At 42.3% G+C, this 21228-nt stretch overlaps 1 protein-coding gene across 1 annotated transcript; it reads right to left on the reverse strand.

The window, feature by feature from the left end:
* Positions 1-1447: 1447 nt before the first annotated feature.
* On the reverse strand, positions 1448-2801 carry LOC136482123 (uncharacterized). The gene is made up of 2 exons (XM_066479367.1): positions 2115-2801; positions 1448-1962 (listed from the first exon to the last, which is right to left on the reverse strand). Exons 1-2 carry the CDS (start codon positions 2713-2715, stop codon positions 1883-1885), a joined length of 681 nt encoding a protein of 226 aa, XP_066335464.1. The 5' UTR covers positions 2716-2801; the 3' UTR covers positions 1448-1882.
* Between the last annotated feature and the right edge of the window lie 18427 nt (positions 2802-21228).

Consider the following 21228-nt stretch of genomic DNA (forward strand, 5'->3'; position numbering starts at 1 on the left):
CATATGCATGGAGTATTAAATATAGATAAAAAAATAACTAATTACACAGTTTAATTGTAAATTACGAGACGAATCTTTTGAGCCTAGTTAGGCCATGATTGGATAATAATTGTCAAATATAAACGAAAGTACTACAATGCCAAATACTGATTCCTAACCTCAATCTAAACAAGGCCCCGCTTCCAATTCCGTCTGAATTGGAATCTAAAGCCACCTATGATTTTCGTCACATATTTTTCATCTTCTTGTCGTAGCAGGAAGTTTTTACTCGAATATTTCGTCAGCATGTTCATTTTTCTCACCTGCAGTATTTTCACTGTTTAATCCTAATACTATTGGTCATGATTCTAAGCAACTCTCAGAAGGAAATGGAATAGAGATGGTCCTGGCAAGGACACTCTGTCTCTACTCTCTAGCCCTCTCTACTTACTTGCAAAACGTCGTATTCTCCGGGATGCGCATGACTCCAACTAATGAAATCACACATTGATCTCATACAGATACAGTACGCGATCGCCAAAGATCTCGCTTTCGAGCCATGTCATCGTCCGGCCACGTATTCTACTTCTGATATCAGTGGACCCAAGACTGCATACTTTTCGACGCCGTTTGAGCTACCTGACAATTAGGTCCAAGCTTCCACGAAAACACTAACAAAACATCCTGACATAAGTAGTGCCACCTGTGGGTGCGTATATTCAACATTGGATGGCCCCATTAGCCTTAACCAAATGTCATGACATTGTTGTTCTCTGCCCTCTTGAGCAGGCGACCATGACCTTTGCAGCTCCCCTCTCCCCAAGATTCATGCACAATGCTGAATGCACATCGAGCTCGAGGTACTGTGCTTGTTTGTTTGGCAGCTTGGCAACCTCTGTCGCATCAAAATACAATCTTTTTTAGTTAGTTGTCATATTCTACTGGTATATATGTTGCTGCTCGTTCTCAACAAACTGACCTAATATTCAGACATTTCCAGCTGTATAATATTCAGACATTTCCAGCTGTATCTTTAACATTAATCCAACTTTAAAGAATTGAGAAATAAGGTTGCAGGGTCAAATGCGCACATGGAGGAACAGTTATCGCAGTGCGGCGGTCTAATTTTGATTCTGATCACATAACTTTTCTGAACAAAGCAGGCCAGTCAGGAAGGCTCAGCACAGACGAGCTGCAGCTGCCTGCAGATCTGAGATTGAATATCTAGCCGGAGAAGTCTGGCTCATTCACACCTGGATTAAAAAACGTTTCTTTTCGCAAAAAGAAGGAACACTTGTAGTATGATTGTATGCTACAGCTGGCTCGTGATTAGGACCAAAGTGATGGACATGTTGTTCAGACACCTCCCATTGAATGGGTCCATTAGCCTCCCGATGAAGGCAAGGTAGCCGGCAGATTATATAATGTCAAAGCTTGAACACAGACAAAGAAACAAGGACGGCACAGCTTAGCGTGGAATTATGCGATTATTTCTGATCGAATCAGGATTCATGAATATATTTTACACAGGTGTGGTGTTGTTTTACATGAGCAAAAATTAAGGCGAGAATCAAGGATCCGTGTGAGTAGAGTACAACATCAGACAATGACTGGTGACCTGGGCCCCCTCTCCTTTCCTGCACATATCTCAGCAAAATTTTCGAAAAAGATTTGAATTCACTACTCTGTCTGTGTGCTTCTGTCTGACGAATGAATGATCATCGTGACGCCACGATCCGATGCAGAGTGCAGGCATCTTGATGTAGATGTTTCTGTGTTCGTCGGCGTTGCCACGATTCCTGTATGTTGAGCAGATGCCCTGCGTTGGTCGGAAATGGAATGGGTTTCTTTCATCCTCGTCTTGTACCAAGTTTGTTCGCAAGATTGATGGTGGCGCCATTGATCAGCTGCAGAGCCTGACGGTGCACGCCACCGCCTGCGCCCAGTACTTGAGCCTCGCCTTCACCTCGTCCGGGCTGTCACCTAAAGCATGGCATACAACAACACATGAGCTCGATTGCCATCAAGTAGAGTCAATAAACGATTTTCCGCTAAGATTTCTACGTTCTCCAACAGATTTGCTATGTCCCATCACGAATCAAGAACAAGCAGAGGTCGAAATAGTTGGAGCTTACCAGGGCTAGAGATCTTCCAGTTGGTGGCGACGGGCTGCGCTGGCGAGGCCGGAGCCAGCGCCGGCGCCTCCTCCGCCTTGCTGAGCTGCTGGTGCTCGTCCAAGAAGCGCTGGCTCATGGAGTAGCAGAGCTCGAGCGCCGGCAGCGTGCCGCAGAGCTCGGGGATCTCGTGGTAGCTGAAGCCGAAGCCCAGATCCACGCAGCCCTTGAGCTCCTCCAGGTCGTCGTCGGTCAGGCTCCGCGCCCTCTCCATCCCGCCGCCGCTCTCCCCTGACGCGGCAGAGGCGGCGTCCGGGGACCCCTCCTCGCCGGCGACCACCACCACGGGCCTCGACGCCCGCCGCGGCCACGCCTCCCGTTCCCGTTCCCGCTGCTGCTGCTGTAACCCGCGCCAGACGTCCTCCGCCTCGGCCTCGGCCTCCTGCTCCTCCTCCTCCTCTCCTGCGCCGCTGTTCTTGGCACGGAGGCGCTGGGCGCGGCGTCGCGCGCGCTGGCGCCGCCGCCGAGGCGGCGCGGGCGGCGTCGACGGCTGCTGCGCGGGCGACGAGGCGGTGGTCGCCGTGTCGACGGGCTCGTCCCGGACGGAGTCCGAGCTCCACATCGTCGCGGCGGCTGCTTTCACCCTCCGCGTCTCTCTTCGGAACGCGGTGGGCCCTCGTCTCTCTCTGTTGCTCTGCTAGGTTGGACGCTCGGTGGGAGAGACAGGGGCCGAGGGGGTATAAATACGAGGGCGTGTTGCAAGAGAGAGAGGGACTGGTGGGTGCCGGGTGGGGCCCGCCTGTATGAACTGTGGGGGTGGTGGTCTGAACGGGTTGTGCCATGGGGGATGCATGTGCGCGTGACGTGGCGGCGGCGGTGGAGTCTAGTCACCCGCCACAGCTGTAAAATCTTGAGCCCTTCTCTTCTTGGCCAGCTCCAACGCTGTTTCTTGTTTTTTGTTGTTGTCCCAAGCAAGGAAACATTCTGGCGGCAAACAACATGGGTTGCAAAATGGAACTAGGTTTTGACTTTTGATCCTGGACATAAATTTTAATACTATAGACCAAGGTGTTCAACGCGTGCTTAGCAACCATATGCACGTAACAAATGGTTCATAAAGTAACTGGAGGAAATGTAACAATTAGTAATTCCTCTAATCACTGTCTCAAAATACTATAAGTCTATATACAAATCCTCCTAAGCCATATTTTTTCTTAACTTTGATAGAAGTATCCACAAAGATATATTCTCTTAAATGAAAATTAATAAGATGTTATGAATGTATTTTTAGTAATGAAATCTAGTGAAGTCAATCTTGCTTTATCAATCAATCAATATAAAGTTGTAGACATTAATATAGGAACAAACATGGAAATATTTCCCGAAATAATTGCTCAAAACAAAGTTTCTGAAATAATGCATATATTTAGAGAGCTCTGCACATCTCCATTCCCAACAAAACTGAAACTTGCCCAAATTTTGGTATGTTATTTAGAAAAAAAGCAATAATCTCACAAAGATTTGAGTCTAATTCCAAAAGAAACTAGCATTTCAACTCATGCATTGTTGTCCAAAAAAAATCATGCATGATTGGAGAAAGCTCTTTTGCGTTCTAGTGGGGGCCTTAGCAATTCCAGACACTAATACAAAACCCTTTCTCGAGCATTTCCTAGCTTCTTCCCTTAGAATATATCCTTCTCTACGTGGAGAAGTTAGCCATGTCTGAAACCTTCGAAAACATTGTGGAGGAAGAATATGTCTTCCACCGTTCCACGGCAGCTCTGCTCTGGTCCAAGCGAAACGAATCCACACGCACCGCTGGCCAAACCAGTGACTTCTCCGTTCCGTCCGGTCACTGTCCATCCCTTAATTATGAAGTTAACAGTGTCGCTTAGCATTAGAATACTCCAGATCGATAGTCATGATCTCGTGCCTTGCATGGAACACTGTTGAGCTGGCTAGCTAAGCTAGCTAGCCTAGATTTGCCTATTCCCTTTCAGAACGGTTCAGCAACTGACAGACTTTATGCTACACTAAAATAGTACATGATACAGCAGTGTAATAAAACAGCATCATTAGTTCATCTTATTATGGTCTGCCAGCAACGTTGAAAAATAAACTACTCTTCAACTGCAGCTCTGTTCAAGAGCTTGTTGACTTTCAGTCGGCAGATTTGGCGCATTCTGCTCTGTAAAGTCGCCGGCAGTGGAGAATGGAGCAGAAGAGGGCTGGCTTTGGGTTTTTTGAATCTACCTTTGATGCAAGTTGCTCAGAAGAGGGCAGCAATGGCACAGCTAGAATCCAACTCAGGTGCTTGGTGAAGACACTCCTTTTTAGTACTGTCCTTAATTAGCATACTCCTGCTTTCTGGGGCACGCACGGCATAATGCCACTACCTTTGATGGTGATGATGATGATGCCTAACTCTAACTTGCTCAGGTTTGTTCACATAAAGAGCAGCAAAACAGGTGCAAACCCAGTACAGAAATGTCACTAAGATAAGGTGGCAACAACTCTAATCCCAACTCTACTCTAGATCAATAATTTTGAAACTATTTGTACTTGTATTTAATGGACCAGTACAGTCACTATTCCTAGTTTAATACTGTTTCTTATTTGTGTTCTTGGCGATTAAAACAGTACTTACTGCAGAATGGGATGTGTAAATTACTAAATCTTGATCTTTTTGTATGTTATCAAATATATATAGGTAATTCCAAGAGATTTCTTGATTGACAAAAAGGACAAATTTAACATGGCCACCGCATGGACTTGATTTGATCCAAAGGGAATATCGGCTTCAACCTTTGGTGCTAAGTTTAAATCAGCTACACGAACATCTTTTCTGCGTCAACTTGCACACAAGTTGTAATATACTATACGGAGTAATATATGGAAGATAGTTTGGGAGTATGGGCGTTGTGTCTTGTGTTTATTAAATTGGTGACATTTGGGCCTACTACTAGGAATTTCATAATTGATACGACACTAGTGTTCCATAGCAGCAGGTCCACTTGTGGAAGAACATGCAGCATGTTCGTTTGGTCGTAAATGATCATAAATTTTTAGCCAGAACAATATTTTTCTCTCACACCAAACCAGCCAGCAGTAATAATCCACGATCGTATACAATCGTATCAGCACCAGCCGAACAGGCTGATGAACGCGAGGGCGCAAGTTAGGTGATCACTAGTATTATCATTTTGATAACTGAGATTGCACAAATGTTCCATAACGGTTGGTCTACTTGTAGAAGAATATATATGATTATTATGGATTATTGCTTGAGTTAGGCGACCAGTAGTTGCTATCTGTTTCTCGGATCTTACTATTGGTGGTCTGACATGTGGGCGCAAGATATCGGTGGTCCCATGAAATTTTAAATAATTTACAAAAATCAAATTAAAGTTCCTACATTTCTACTTTGTTGTGATATTTACGTAGTTCCTGAAGTTGAAGTTGCATGTAAAATGATTTTTGGGCCAAAAAAGCAAAAGAACATCAATTACAGAAATAACTTAGATCGATACATGAAAAATGATGGGATCAAATATTGATAGAAGTACACAAATCAATATTTCCATGAGGTTGAGTCTCATGAGAGGGACCTTTTAAATTCACAATTTGAAAATCCATTATATGGATTCTAGATGCCCATGGCCTTGTCCCAATATAATGACTCCATATACGAAAATTCAACAAGTAACAATTCTTTAATTATAGGTATTGATTCTTTACATACAACTTTCCTTCATAGTGAAGAAAGTGTATGAGAGGTATTACAAGAAAGTTCGTAAAGACAAAGCCACGTCGAATTCAAGACGTGCTAGGAGCAATGCTAGTGTAACCCTGTTAGCTTTTGGGCGACATGGTGTCCGAGCCAGAAGCATTGGCTCATCACAACTCATAGCCGGAGTGACTCCTCTACCTACCTACCATGCTTTGGCACCTTTGGTACACCACTAAGGGTACCATAAGAAGGTCCGTGACGCTGTTATAATGTGTTTGTAGGTTTCGACACTAACATCGCCTAGTCGGGAGAACGCTCTAATGTCTTTATTGTTGTATATATACTTTTTTTGGAGGTCTTTATTGTCATATAAAATTTCATCCACATGCAATAGACAACATATATGTTGTTGTCCAGGAATTTTTGAAATTTTGAAAATGATTCACTATTTTCTATAGTTCAAATGAATATTTGTGTGTCCATTGAAAGACATTCAAAATTGAACTATATTTACTAAGATTAAAAAAATTACATAAAAATTATATTTGGGCTCATATTGTCGATACATCATTCATAAAATGAATACACAATGTTACATTTACCCCAAGTTAAAGAAATATAACATGCAACCAAAGAAAATTATACAAAACCTTGGAGCAGACCAACACTCAACAATGAAGGTGCTCGGGTAGTCGGCATGGCCTTATCTTCACGAGCATTCTTCTAGTGCCTTCGATGCGCATTCGTCACTACGTTCTAAGCTAGAGAAGGTGGGACAAGACATGCAAAGCCTTCTCCCAGACCGCCCAAGAATTGACATGAGGAGGACTATGAGAATGGCCATGCTATTGACCATAGTGGAGTTTCACCTATTTATTATAAGATTGTACAAGCAAATTTTCATAAACCAAGTAGATCACTATTATGTCAAGGATAACATGGTAATGATAGACATACATCACTGTCGGGCGAGCCATACGCTGAAAATCATGTCCATGTATCACTGCCAGTTCAAGAACAAACCAATAGTGATCCATGGACATCACTACCGATTTATGTTTTGACTTGACCATGTTCGGTCCGTTGGACCCACCTACCACCAATTATGTTATTCTCTACCATCGGATCCAGCTACCACCATTATATTTCTTGTTATAAATCATGTGTCTGTACAAACCGATCATCCTACACAAACATATGAGGTCCCCTTCTTGTAGTCCTACACGACCATTATCGAGCATCATTTGTAGTCTCTCAATATGCGCTCTCTGTTGGAGGAGCCCTGTTTCTAGGTGAAAGCCCTTCTCATACATCTTCCCGTCATATTTATGATGGTGTATGAGAGGCACCCGAAAAATGTTCGTGAAGATAGAGCTTTGATGGATCTAAGACGTGTCATGAGCAATTCTAGCGCGATCTTGGGCTAGGAAGAGATATTGGCTCACTCTCTTCTCCCATCCTTATTGACCTCTCTGCCAGGCTTTGATACCTCTACTCAGGGAGCTAGAAGAAGGTTCATGAGGTGGTCATTCAAATGACGATTCGACCGTACACAACTTGTATTCTACAACTATGTTATAATATGTTTTAGGATTTTACACTAATAGAAGGTTGTGCATCTTTCCCGAAAAAGTCTTTGTTACCATATATTTAATTTTCTTAAAGGTATTTGTTATCGAATAAAACTTTTGTCTTATGTATAGTAAAACTTTATTCACATGCAATAGACAATATATATGTTGATCTGCTTAGTTTGCGACCAAAATTTGTCATACCAACAATTTGGCAAGCAAAAACTAGACAAAACAATTGCCATAGATTTAGAAAGGCAAGTGTGAGAGGTTGGTAAGTTTTGGTAGCAAATCAAATGACAGTCAAAATCATGGCTTTCCAAATCTTTGTCTTGGCATATTTTGAAAACCAACCAAGCAGACCCGTTGTTCAGGAGTTTAAAATTTTTTTAGGAATGATTCAATAGTTTTTATAATTTAAATGAATTTTTGTGTGCATACTAAAACAAATCCAAAGTGAACTACGTGTACCTTAACAAGTTAAAACATAAAAAACTTATTTGGACTCATATGGTCTATTGAATCATTTGTCTTGAAGATAGATGAAAAATTTAATTGTTTTGCAGGGATCTCAAAGTAATTTATTAATTTCTTGACATGTTATTATATATAATATATGATGAGAATACCCTGCCAAAGGAACTACAAAGAGACAAGAAAAGGAACCACGATAGCACTTCTTTCAAGCAACTCGGAAGTGAGTCATGATGGGTCCACGTAAGCTTCATGACCAACACGGCTAGCCGAAATGCTCTGATAACAGAAATGAAATAACAGACAGCGTACAGCCGTATGGCCCGTATACCTCAATTAAAAAAATCTAATCGAAGAACTAGCTAGGCAGTAGTAATAATAGTTAATTGATAAACCAGATGGAGATTAAGACCGGGCCGGGGAAATTAAAACCGGCGACTACCCGAAGATCCCCGGGATGGAAAGCAGCAGCAGCAAAGATGAGCACGGAACAGCATCCATCGATGGAATCAGCATCAGCATCTCCTCGCGATGCGAATCCACGGTAAGAAATTCTAATCGGCTAGCTGCGAATTGCTGACTGGGATCGATCGGCTCCACAGAATCTGATTCCGGCCGGGGATGCCCCGCGGGACACCATCACTAGCTAGCTAGCAACAGCTATTATTGCTTGACGGCGACATATATACAGCCACTAGTACTAGGGCGTGCGCGTCTCGATCACTCTATGCTGCACACGTAACACGTTGTTGTCGACACGGCGGTGCTTACGTGGCCGGACCCGCGGCTGTCCTGGATTTACACGCATGAAACCTAGTTAAAGGACATAAGGTATGCATCGGGATAACATTGGCGATTAATTTAGCGTATATATATATGCAGACACGTAGGGCGTATTCTACGGCTTCCAACTTGTCACACGTCTCTATACGGGGACGAGAGGCAATACCGCAATAGTAATCACGTACACGCATCACGATTCACAAGGGTGCAGGCAAGCTGGACAAGGACTCAACACCAACTCCACATGCAGGGCCGTTGGAGACCTCGATCTCTTACCACTTCAGTCATGAGCTCCCCTTTCTATTCCAGAAAGAAGTCTACTCGGGCATTTCGCAGCTCTCAACATCCATTGCGAAAGACTCCATCGAAAATTTTAAATTGTTTTGACTTTTCTAGTATAACTTTTATTAAATATCTATATGCCAACGGATGTTAGACCGGCTGATCATGCACTTAGGGTGGCACCCTTGTGGCCTGTGTTCAATACCCCACGGGGACGAATTATAGTGCTAAAGGTAAAAAAACCCTGCGTTACCCAAAGTACAGGTTTGTGGCACAGGCCCACTCACAGGGTAACAAACCCTGTGTGCGGATGGGGTATGAGGTTCAGAGGTTTTCTCGGACTATGTGAGAAGTCCTCTACCTTAATGCGAATGTTTCGGGGGTGCAGGCTATCCCTGCAGTCCGAGTTAAATATCTAGATAAACTATAAATCTATAAAAAATAAAAATAACTTATAATTTGAAACATACAAATATATATGTGGGATATATACGTGCTCCCAAGACAAACTACTGAAAATTATTACTTCTTTCATTCCAAATTATAAATTGTTTTGGTTTTTCTAGATACATCACTTTTACTATGTATCTAAGCATAATGTATATTTAGGTAGGTAATAAAAATTACTGTACCTAAAAAACCAAAAGACTTACAATTTAAAACAGAAAGAGTACCAATAATGGACATTGTTTTGGAAACACTACTACAAAAAATATTTTTACCAAAACATTTCCATCAAGGGTTCCTTAAAAACCACTTGTGATAATATATCACCAATAGTTCGTGTGTCGGTAAAATTTGCTTATTTTCACCAATAGTTCAAGACATAAACCAATGGTTAAAATGGGTTACAGGACCCATAATGGGTACCTCCCTCCTTATCACTTCCGTCATTCGTCACTCTCTCTTCTTATCTCTTTCTCGTGTTGCCTCCTCTGCCAACCCCACCGCCTCCCACATGTGAGGGACACCGCCTCCTTATCTCCCTCACTTGCACACCTCTTTCGACGCCATCGGATCAAGTTTGCGCCCACCGGGTGTTGGTGGATCAAGGCCACACACGCCCTCTCTCTTCGATGGATGAGGGCATGGTGACTCATGCCCCTCTCCTGAAAACCCAAGGGGACGAGCATGGGCTCGGGCCTGTGTTTTTTCTTAAAAAAAATTATTCAATTCTCGCCGTCGGTTTGAAACAGACATTGATCAAGTTCCTCATTACCGCTAAAGCGCAAAATCAATGCTAAAGATGGGTTATGAACCAACCATGATGAGGGTTTTGTAATACTGAAAATTGCCAATATATGAAGACCAAAATTGAGGACCCTTTTTATATATAAGTAGAGTCACCAACCTGAACACTAATACACAAACTATTTCTACCAGCGGTAAAGATTGATTTTTACCGGTAGTAGTTTTGTCAAGGAACTAGAAGAATATTCCTTGCGTTGCTGCGAGACTTTCTTAGAAATAAAACTATTGTACGTATCAGTTAAACCTATATATTCTTACATCCATACTTTGTTGAAATTGGTCAAGACAATGAAAGAATCTAATAAAAACAAATATAATTAGATTGAATTATAAGATGATGGGACGAGAAAAACAAATAGCAATATATGGATGCCATCTATATTTCGTATATCTTCACTACTAGAAATATCCACTTCTATGATGAAAATCTTAGTGACGATTCGGAAACTATCATAGAAGATCGCTTTTTATGACGAATATTTCCATTTCATCATAGATTAGTGGTGACGATCCTCAAACCCTCCCTATCTATGACGAAATCAGATATCGTCACAAGAAACATCATAGAAGAGCACATGGTTTCGTCACAGATCACTCGCGTGACTCGTCTGTGACGATCTTTTTTAATACTGTGACGAACAGGGCTTCATCATTGAACTAATTACACATCTATGACGAACAATATTTGATCTATAACGAACAACGCTTCATCATAGATCTGCACACGGTACTTTCTCCATCCGACGTGTACCTATGGGACCTACAGTTACTCATCCATGATGCTTGTAATTCGTCATAAAAGTTTTCGCTCGATCCTTTCTCCATGCAATGTGTACCTGTGGGACTCTTCTCCATCCGACCTGTGGGATCCAATGGCTTACGTGTAAAAGGTTCTTATTTGGTTTTGGTAATTGAGTGACAACCTAGGTTGACTAATTGTGTTTAATGTGAGATACACTGGTGATTAGTCCACATGTACATCATGTGTGAGCAACCTTTGCCATGGAGGTGAAATGGCTTGAAGATGTTTCAAAGCTCACACATGTGATGAAGAAGCTCATTGCATATGAGATATGACATGGAGTCATGTGATCAAGGTGGAGAAGATCAAGACAAGACTTAGCACGATGGACCGGTTGCAAGTGTGAAGGACAAGTTGAGTGCTGACTTGGCGCCGATGGACCAAAGCAACAATGTAGAGCAAGTGAAGTCAAGATCGATGAACCAATACAGTCATGTGATGATATGAAGTGGATCATATCATTTGGTGATTGGTTGGTTCATGTGTTGCATCAACAATGGAGGAGATGGAATGGAATGCACAAGGTAAAGGTATAACCTAGGGCATTTCATTTCACCGGTCATAGGCATGTAGAGAAGTTGATGACCAGATTTAGGATAGATGGCCGTACTATCAAGAGGGGCAACCTTGTTTGCATATCGATCATCTAGTGCCACTTGAGCGATCTAACTTTGCATACATGTTAGGATCGAGTGGCGTGGTGAATTGAGTGATTAACTCCTTAAAATGTTTGTGAAAAGATAACACATACACATGGTGGTGTACACTTGGTGGTGTTGGCACATTTGTAAAGGAGAAGAAGTTGGAGTTGAAATAGATGAACTCGGTGAAGAAAAGGAGGCAAAAGGAGGTCACTATGAGTGACCAGATGCTGGCCTTGGTAGGACCTGTGTGTCCGGTCAAGTGGCAGTAGAGAGCGCGCGATCTCGGTCTTGTGACCGGACGCTGACGCGAAGAGTAACCTGACGCGTAGGGGCCACATCCGGTCATCTCTGACGTACGCTGACGCAGTGGCACGTGCATAGCGTTGATGCATGGCAGCAAGAGAATGACCAGATGCTCGCCTATGTCCTTTCAGGTTGGATCTGATGCGTCCGATCGCAAAATAGAGGCTTTGGGAGTTCTCTGTAAACGATCGGACGCTGGCTCGTGGTGAGTCAGGTTGTTCTTCGGCGTGTCCTGTCATCACTTGACCGTTGGCGCATGAATTAGCCATTCGGATCGAGCGGTGGACATTGAACACGAGCGCCACATGGATGACAATCTACGACCGGACGTAGGGCCTCGCGCGTCCGGTCATCATGACCGGCGCGTCTGGTCACTGCGAGTTATGCCCAGTGAAGTGGTACAATGGCTCTTTTCGGCTGGTGCCTTATAAATAGCCCCATGGTCGTCCTTAGGCCGGTAGCTGAGCACCTTTAAGCCTTGGTGGCTTGTGTAGGTGCGCTTGGGAGCCCTCTAACTCACTTGTGCTTGATAGTGATCATCCGATCGAGTGAGTGAGCGATTCTAGTGTGATTGCATAATGAGGTTGCATTGAGTGGGCGCTAGGTGATCGAGTTGCAAGCTAGTGGTGCTTGTTACTCTTAGAGGTTGCCACCTCCTAGATGGCTTGGGGCTTGCGACTCCATTGAAGCACGTGAGAAGATTGTGTGATGCTTCGGAGGAGGATTTGTGAGAGGGATTATGCTCACCCCGTGGAGATCGCAAAGAGCAACTCTAGTTGAGCGTGTCATTGAGCTACCCTCACTTTTGGGGTAGGTTCTTGCGGTGTCCGACGTGCGGGCTTGGCGGATGATGCCAATTAGCCACCGAACCACCAAGTGAGCGATCGACACAACGGGGACGTAGCTTGGTGGCAACCAAGTGAACCTCAAGAGAAAATCACCGTGTCAACATTGTCTTCATCACCTTCTCGGTGGTTTGCATTCCGTGAAACACAAGCTTGTTTTACTTTCATATACATTGTTCTTGTGTTGTTGCTCTTGTGACTAGTTTTGCTTTAGTATCTTTCTAGTTGCCTTCCTGCTTGTGTAGCATAGAAGTAGCTCTCTTGCGTGGCTAATTTGGTTTTAGTAACCATGTTAGTCACATTGCTTAGTTTGTATAGCTAAGTAATTTGCGCTCTCTAATTTGGCCTATGTAGCCTTGTTATTGAGCATTGCTAGTGAGCTTAGGAGCTTTATGCTTTTGCATCACTAGTTGTGTAGGAGCTCTCCCGGTTGCTTGAGTACTAGTGCATAGGTTTGTGTGACCTTGCTCTAGGATTGGTTAGGTGAGCTCTAGCTAGCCCGACACCTTTGTTGTCTAATTAGGATCTTTGTAAGGTGCTTGTGAACTTAGATAGACGGGTGTAGTCTTGGCTAGACTGATAATTTTAATTCCACATTTGTTACGGTTAGCCGACGTGATTGTTTATAGAATGGACTATTCACCCCTCTCTAGTCCACCATCTCAACTCTACACATGGTATCAGAGCTAGGTCTTTCATTTGTGGTCTTCACCGACCCGAGAGGATGGCGGCTTATGGGCTAGATGTTGAGTGTCCATACACTTTTGATGGCACACACTTTGCACGGTGAAAAAATTGGATGACATGCAATTTTAAGTTCATTTCCCCCAAATGTGGTGGATCGTAGATGTGGGCTTTTCTCATGCGTCGGATGAAAAGAATGCAACTAAAGCGCAAAAGAAATACCTACATCTCGATTGCCAAGCTACTAACATTCTCTGTCAATCTATGAAAGATAATATATATGGGAGATCATGAACATGAAGACCGCCCATGATATTTGGTTGTACCTCAACTTAATATATGGGAGTGTCTCCAATGATGATGATGAGGCCACCAAGGAGGAGGCGCATGAGTGTGTTGAGCATGACCACGATTTGGTGATTGTGGAAGATTGCTCCACCTCATAGTCAAGTGATGATGATGATCAATCCACTACAAGTTCACTTGACAAGATTGATGATGATGATGCCTCAAGTGATGCCGATGATGATGCTACTCCATGCACACTTGATGGTGATGATGATGGATCATGCTCAGATGACATTGCTACCACAAGCTCTCCTACATCACCACATTGCTTCATGTCACAAGGTGACACTAAGGTATCTAATGCTAATGTGGTTGATCATGTTGATTCATATGATGAGCTTGTGAGTAGATTTACTAGCATGACCATGACTTTAGAAAATGAGAAAGCTAAAACATTGAAATTGGAAAATGAAAACTCATTTCTAAAGAACTCATGTGAAGAACATAAGCACTTACTTGATGTTCTTAAATCTTCACATGGTGAGCTAAAATTGACTCATGAGACACTACTTGCATCTCATGAAGAATTGTTAGAACAACATGCTTCTCTCATTAAAATGTTTTCAAATAAACTTAAAAAGAATGAGAGCTCATCACATGAGTCAAGTGATCAATTACAACATGTGACTAACTCTTGTGATGTAGGGAAGAAGCATGTATCCACCTCTTATGATGATTTATTAGAAATACCATATTTTTCGCAATTGGATGTTTGTTCTACTTCCTTGTCTTGTGAGACTAACCTTTTGAAGGAGAACAATGAGCTCAAGAATGAAGTGAAGAAATTGAGCAACAAGTTAGAGAGGTGCTACAACTCAAAAGTCACCTTTGAGCATATGTTAAAGACTCAAAAAAACTTTGGTGACAAGAGTGGCCTTGGCTTCAAAAGGAAGATTACAAAGGGTGAAAGAAAAAAAGGCAAAGAAGATGAAGAAGCAACTACAATTGAAGTTGTCTTACTCCATGTGCTATCAATGTCATGAAGTGGAACACCTTGCAAATGGATGCCCAAACATTGAGAAGCTCAAGAATATGAAGGAAGAAGAGAGGCTCAAGCATATGAAGTGCTTCAAGTGCCGCACTTGGGGACATCTCACCTCAAAGTGCTCAACCAAGCAATTGGTGAAGCAACAAGAAGAGCCTCAACCAAAGCCACAAGATGAGCAAGAGAAGATATCCCAAGAGCAAATCAAGATCAACCATGAAGATGGTGGTGACTTGATGATGATGAAGAAGAAGAAAACAAGAAGGGGGGTGGAAAAGCAAGGCATCCAATGCAAACTCAAGATGCCAAGATGATGAGCAAGAATGAAGATGAGAAGAAAGTCTATGCTCACATCAAGTGCTTCAAGTGTGGAGATACGAGACACTTTGCCTCGAGGTGTCCTACCAAGCTTGAGAAGAAGGCTCAATCAACTCATGAGAGGCAAGACAATGAGGAGCATCACATGAGCAAGGAAGAAAAGGCTCACTCAAAAAGGAATTTCTACTCATGCTGGGAAAGGGGACACATGGCTCATTCATGTTCCCTAGGTAATAATTCTAAGCCCATTTCATTTGATGATCATGATGCTCTTAGAAAGGATGGCATTGGTAGCTCATTGGTTGGAATTGCAAAATATCCCGCTATTCATACTAAGGCTATCTCTAAGTATGTTGCTCCTAACTTGAGAGGACCCAAACTAGTTTGGGTACCATCGAAAAGTGGATGATTGTTTGTAGGTACCATGGGCATTGGAGGCTTGGTTCAAGTGGTATTTATTGTGTTGATCATGTGATTGAGCCAAGAAATGACAAGTGATGATCATTATCCCAATGCCATGATAAGATAGTGAAGTCCAAGTGCTACAACATACAAGTGCAACATTCATACTATGGATGATTTATTGATATATTTGATGGCTTGCAAAGATATGAGTTGAAGCTTGCTAATTGGATGATCATGAGCTAACCAAGGTATATCTCTTGTTGATCATTTCATTTGGGTGCATATGAGTTGGTTGAATTGGATAAATATGCAATGTTGCTTGCTATAAGATGATTGAATGGATCAATTGATTAGTAATCAAATTGGGCTTGACTTGAGTTGGATAAATTTATAAGATGACCTTTATAAGTGGATTGAATGGATATATGTCTTTTGAAAGTATTCAAACAAGTTAGTTTCAAGTTTGATTCACATTTGTTGAAGTATAGCTCAAGTGATTGAAATCTGTCCTAAATTGAAAATTTGAGCTAGCTAAGATCAAATCTGAGTTTGAGTGACCAAATCTATTTGGATTGTCTTGAAGTTTGGTTTGCATGCTCTAGACTTATGGTATGAGATGATGTAGAAATTTTAGGCCACGTTTAGTTCCAAAAAATTTTGGTTTTTGCCCATCACATCGAATCTTTGGACGCATGCATGGAGCATTAAATGTAGATGAAAAAAATTAATTGCACAGTTAGGTGAGAAATCACGAGACGAAACTTTCGAACCTAATTAGTCCATGATTAGACACTAATTGCCAAATACAAACGAAAGTGCTACAGTTGTAAAACCCAAAAATTTTCGTGAACTAAACGTGGCCTTATGAGAATTGGATAAGAGATGCTTCGGTCTTGGAGTAGATCTTGTCAGTTATAGTGCAGCAGTTTTTAGCATGTAGCAGTGGTGAAAGAATTGAAATATGGTAGCAATCTAGAAGTCGAATGAAGCTAAAATTTTTATAGCTGCTAGATGACTTACGTTGGGAGATATGCATTTTTTGAAGGGTACAGAATCAGCCAGAAATGTGACAATCATTGGATTGATCAAGTGTCACTTTGATTGAAATGTCTTCAAGTTGGAAACATATTTACAAGTGTTTGAGGTACCTAAGTTTGGTTTTGGATTGATCTAGAAGCATGACAAGCAAAGAGTACAAATGATGTAGACTAGGCCCGATCTTCCGAAAGGTATGATAGCATCGATTGGTGGAGACTCGACGTTCACGATCTAGGCTTCGAACCGAGACTGATTCGGACCCCCGCAACCGTTACACCACTGCTTCGTTGGTTATCAACCACGCGAACGCGATTGACCTCGCCGAGAAGGCTTTCCTGCAAGCGAATCAAGAACACAAGCAAGAATGGGATGAACGCAATCTGAAATTGCAAATAAATATGAGGCTTATGATAACGAGAAGGAGTTCAAGTCTTTATTCGAAAGGACTAATCGCCACAGGCGAACAAGATCAAGAACTGGGGCCCTGGTTCACAGCAAGCAGCCTTGGCGGCACAGTTACAGCAAAACGATGTCTGTTTCACGAGGAAATCAGGAACTAAATAAAACCCAAACCCTAAGGAGAGTGACGGCTGCTATTTATAGAGTCTTGGGCATCACCCCCCTAGACGCGCCCCCTAATGGGCCCAAACACGATACACGGTCCAACGGACCAAAAGATGGTATCGCAGCACCCTGATAGATTCTGAACGCTGACTTGTTTTGACGATTCCTATTGATTCTGAAGGGATTTTGACGTGAAACCAATTGGGTTTGCTTCCTTATCCAATTAGCTTTCCATCCATATGTAGATCATCGAAAACAGAGTCCGGATGTGTCCTGGGTGACCAGTTTAAGGCAGACTAGTCCTGGAGGTCGAGACAGACTCGAACTTGAGTTGCTTTGGGCCTCCACCTCGAGGACTCGAACCGAATTAGCCTCGGACCTCCTTCTTGACTTAGACACCCTTGCTGGCCTCCTACCCCTCCATACCATGTGCCAAACATGATCATATGCAGGGGTGTCATGTCCTCATCAACAAAGCCATTTGATTGTGGAGTGTACTTGGCACATATTTGGTATTCAAATTGAAGATCAAGACCAAGCTCAAGATGAAGATGAAGTTTAAGTTCTAGAGATTATTGGAAATCATTTGGTAGAAAGAAAAAGATTTAAAGAAGGATTCAAGGTTACTCATCTAGTTAAGTCCATCATTTGGATCAATCAATCAAGCTATTTTAAGTGAGTATCAAAAATGGTTCTTTGGAGAGAGGTCACTTCTCCCTAGTGTAGGGGCTTGCTGCCTATGTGTAGGTAAACTAAGTGTGGTACTTGGAAGGCTAATATGGAAGTGGTGATCCAAGGAACATTTGAGATGCTTAGTTGAAGCAATCAAAAGGGTTGATCAAGAAAAGCAAGCAACACCAAAAAGAGAACTAGTCATAATATTTCAAGTGGTATTCTCACATTGATGCTCTCATGCAAGCAAAGATGAAATGAAGAAGCAAGCAAACCACAACAAGAAAGTTCACTTGATCATAAGTGGTTCTCAATTCATATGGGTGAAGAATGGACTTTATCTATGATGATTGGTCTTCATCAAGCTATAAATTGGACTTCACATTGCTAGTATAGTAATGAATTAGAATCTATGTGACTATCCTCTACTCCAATATAGCAAAGGTATCATTGTAATGTGCATAATCATTTCATCCCTTACTAGTATGCGGTTAATGCATATAATACATGCTTATTAGGATCATGCATGACAAATAAATATCTTTGAAATTCATAGCCTACCACTATTGCTTGAATGATTAATTGATCTAGTGGTTAGTGTATGAGTTTGTTCATGAGCTAGTGAACCCAAGTACTTGATTTATTTTGGATTGCTAACAAGTAACAAGTACAACATTGGCAAGATAACCCTTGAAAGAGGTGTGAAGAAGCTTGTCATTGGTTCAAACCAGACTTGGAAGCTTAGGCAGATCAATTTAGTTTAAATCAACTTTGAATCTCATGATAGCAACAAGAGTACAAGCACAAGACAACAATGCAAATGAATATCTAGTTTTTCAAGTGGTATCTAGACTCTTTTGATCTATCAAGTAGTATTCACCAGTGGTGTCTAGATCAACAAACAAATGATATCTTACAAGTGGTACACATGAGGATAGCGAATGTTCAAGAAATGGTGTTTATTGACAAATCCATCAAGTGGTTCCATGCTAGTAAATTCTTCCAAGTGGTATCACATTCCTACACGTGCATGGTATCACATCTCTCCACATGGTATCAATCATACAAGACGGTGCTTCCACAAGTGATCCTCAACTTTAAGTGATCATCAAAGGAAGAAAAGTTCCCTCACTACAAGAGCTTAAGCTTATCAAATTAGATGACCCATGCTATGAGATAGGGGGAGGTGTCCCACCAATTGGTATCAAGGTCAAACATCCTATGTGTGGTATCCCAAGAGCTATACAAATGGTGTCATTCCAACATATGTGGTGTTGCCCATAAAAATGCAAGATTCAAGTATCAACCATCTACCCCAATGCAACCTTTGTATCAAGAGATGCACACCTTTTTATGGAAATTGATGACAAAGGGGAGAGATTAGTACAAAGATATTGAGAGAAGTTGGATTTGGACATGAATATGGACAAAGAGGGAGCAACATTGAGGAATTGAGAAGGATCAAAATTCTTGGACAAGAGAAGCACACAAGTAGGGAGAGCAAGCTCATGAACTTTGATTGGTTGCATTTGATATGTGCATAGTCATGTGCTTGCTTGCATTGCATAAGTTTTTAAATTTAATATGCATGCTTATGTGTTGTATGCTTGTTATAGAACTTGAATGATGATTTGATAACTAGCATGCATAGGATGGTAGCTAGACTTGTGTTTTTATAAGTGGTACTAGAACCTTGCTTATAATGTTGATCTCATGGGGTTTCTAGTGTTTTTGTTGTCTAACTACTCATGATGCTAAGGATGGTGTTTAAAGTGCAACTCCGATTGGTATCATGCTTCAAAGGTTATTCTATACACCTTAGCATCACTTAGTAGTGGTAACACTCCCATGTGTGCAAACTTGAAACCAAACCATTTGAGCACACATGTAGGGGGAGTTATCACTACCAAGTCAGGTTTTATGATACTTATCCAAATCTTGACATAGACCTTAAATGTTGGATAAGTAGCATAAAATCCAAATCAAGTTAGCAATTCACACTTGCATGAAGTGCTAGCTGGAAATGAGGTTAAATTCCATATCTTTGTAGAGTTGTCATCAATTACCAAAAAGAGGGAGATTGAAAGGTCCTTGTTTGGTTTTGGTAATTGAGTGACAACCTAGGTGGACTAATTGTGTTTAATGTGAGATACATAGGTGATTAGTCCATAGGTATATCATGTGTGAGCAACCTTTGCCATGGAGGTGAAATGGCTTGGAGATGTTGGAAAGCTTACACATATGATGAAGGAGCACATTTCATATGAGATATGACATGGAGTCATGTGATCAAGGTGGAGAAGATCAAGACAAGACTTGGCTCGATGGACCAGTTGCAAGTGTGAAGGACAAGTTGAGTGATGACTTGGCGCCGATGGACCAAAGCAACAGTGAAGAGCAAGTGAAGTCAAGATTGATGAACCAATATGGTCACATGATGATATGAAGTGGATCATATCATTTGGTGATTGATTGCTGCATGTGTTGAATCAATAATGGAGGAGATGGAATGGAATGCGCAAGGCAAAGGTATAACCTAGGGCATTTCATTTCACCGATCATAGACATGTAGAGAAGTTAATGATCAGACTTAGGATAGATGGCCATAGTATCAAGAGGGAGTAGGTGCCGGTGGTGTTGGCATATTTGAAAAGGAGAAGAAGTTGGAGTTGAAACAGATGAACTTGGTGAAGAAAAGAAGGCGAAAGGAGGTCACTGTGAGTGACCGGATGTTGGCCTCGGTAGGACCTGCGCATCTAGTCAAGAGGTAGTAGAGAGCGCACGATCTCGGTGTTGTGACCGGACACTGGAGCAAAGAGTGACCTGACATGCAGGGGCCACGTCCAGTCATCTCTAATGTACGCTAACACAGTGGCGTAGGCGTAGCATTGACTCGTAGCAGCAGGAGAAGGACCGGATGCCCGCCTATGTCTGGCAAAGTTGGATCTGATGCGTCCGGTCGCAAAATAGAGGCTCGAGAAGTTCTCTTAAAATGATCAGACGCTAGCTCATGGTTTGTCAGGTTGTTCTTTGGTGTGTCCGGTCGTTACTTGATCGTTGGCATGCTAAGTAGCTATTGGGATCATGCGGTGGACGTTGAACACGAGCGCCACGTGGATGATGATCTATGACCGGATGCTGGGCCTGGTGTGTCTGGTCATCACGACTAGCGCGTCCGGTCACTGCAAGTTGTGCCCAGTGAAGGGGTACAATGGCTCTTTTCAGTTGGGGGCTTATAAATAGCACCTTGGTCGGCCTTGGGCCAGTAGCTAAGCACCCTTGAGCCTTGGTGGCTTGTGTAGGTGTGCTTGGGAGCCCTCTAACTCACTTGTGCTTGATAGTGATCATCCGATCGAGTGAGTGAGCGATTCTAGTGCGATTGCATCGTGAGGTTTCATCGAGTGGCACTAGGTGATCGAGTTGCAAGCCAGTGGTG

This window comes from Miscanthus floridulus, chromosome 9 (assembly GCF_019320115.1).
Source record: "Miscanthus floridulus cultivar M001 chromosome 9, ASM1932011v1, whole genome shotgun sequence".
Classification (NCBI taxonomy): Eukaryota; Viridiplantae; Streptophyta; class Magnoliopsida; order Poales; family Poaceae; genus Miscanthus; species Miscanthus floridulus.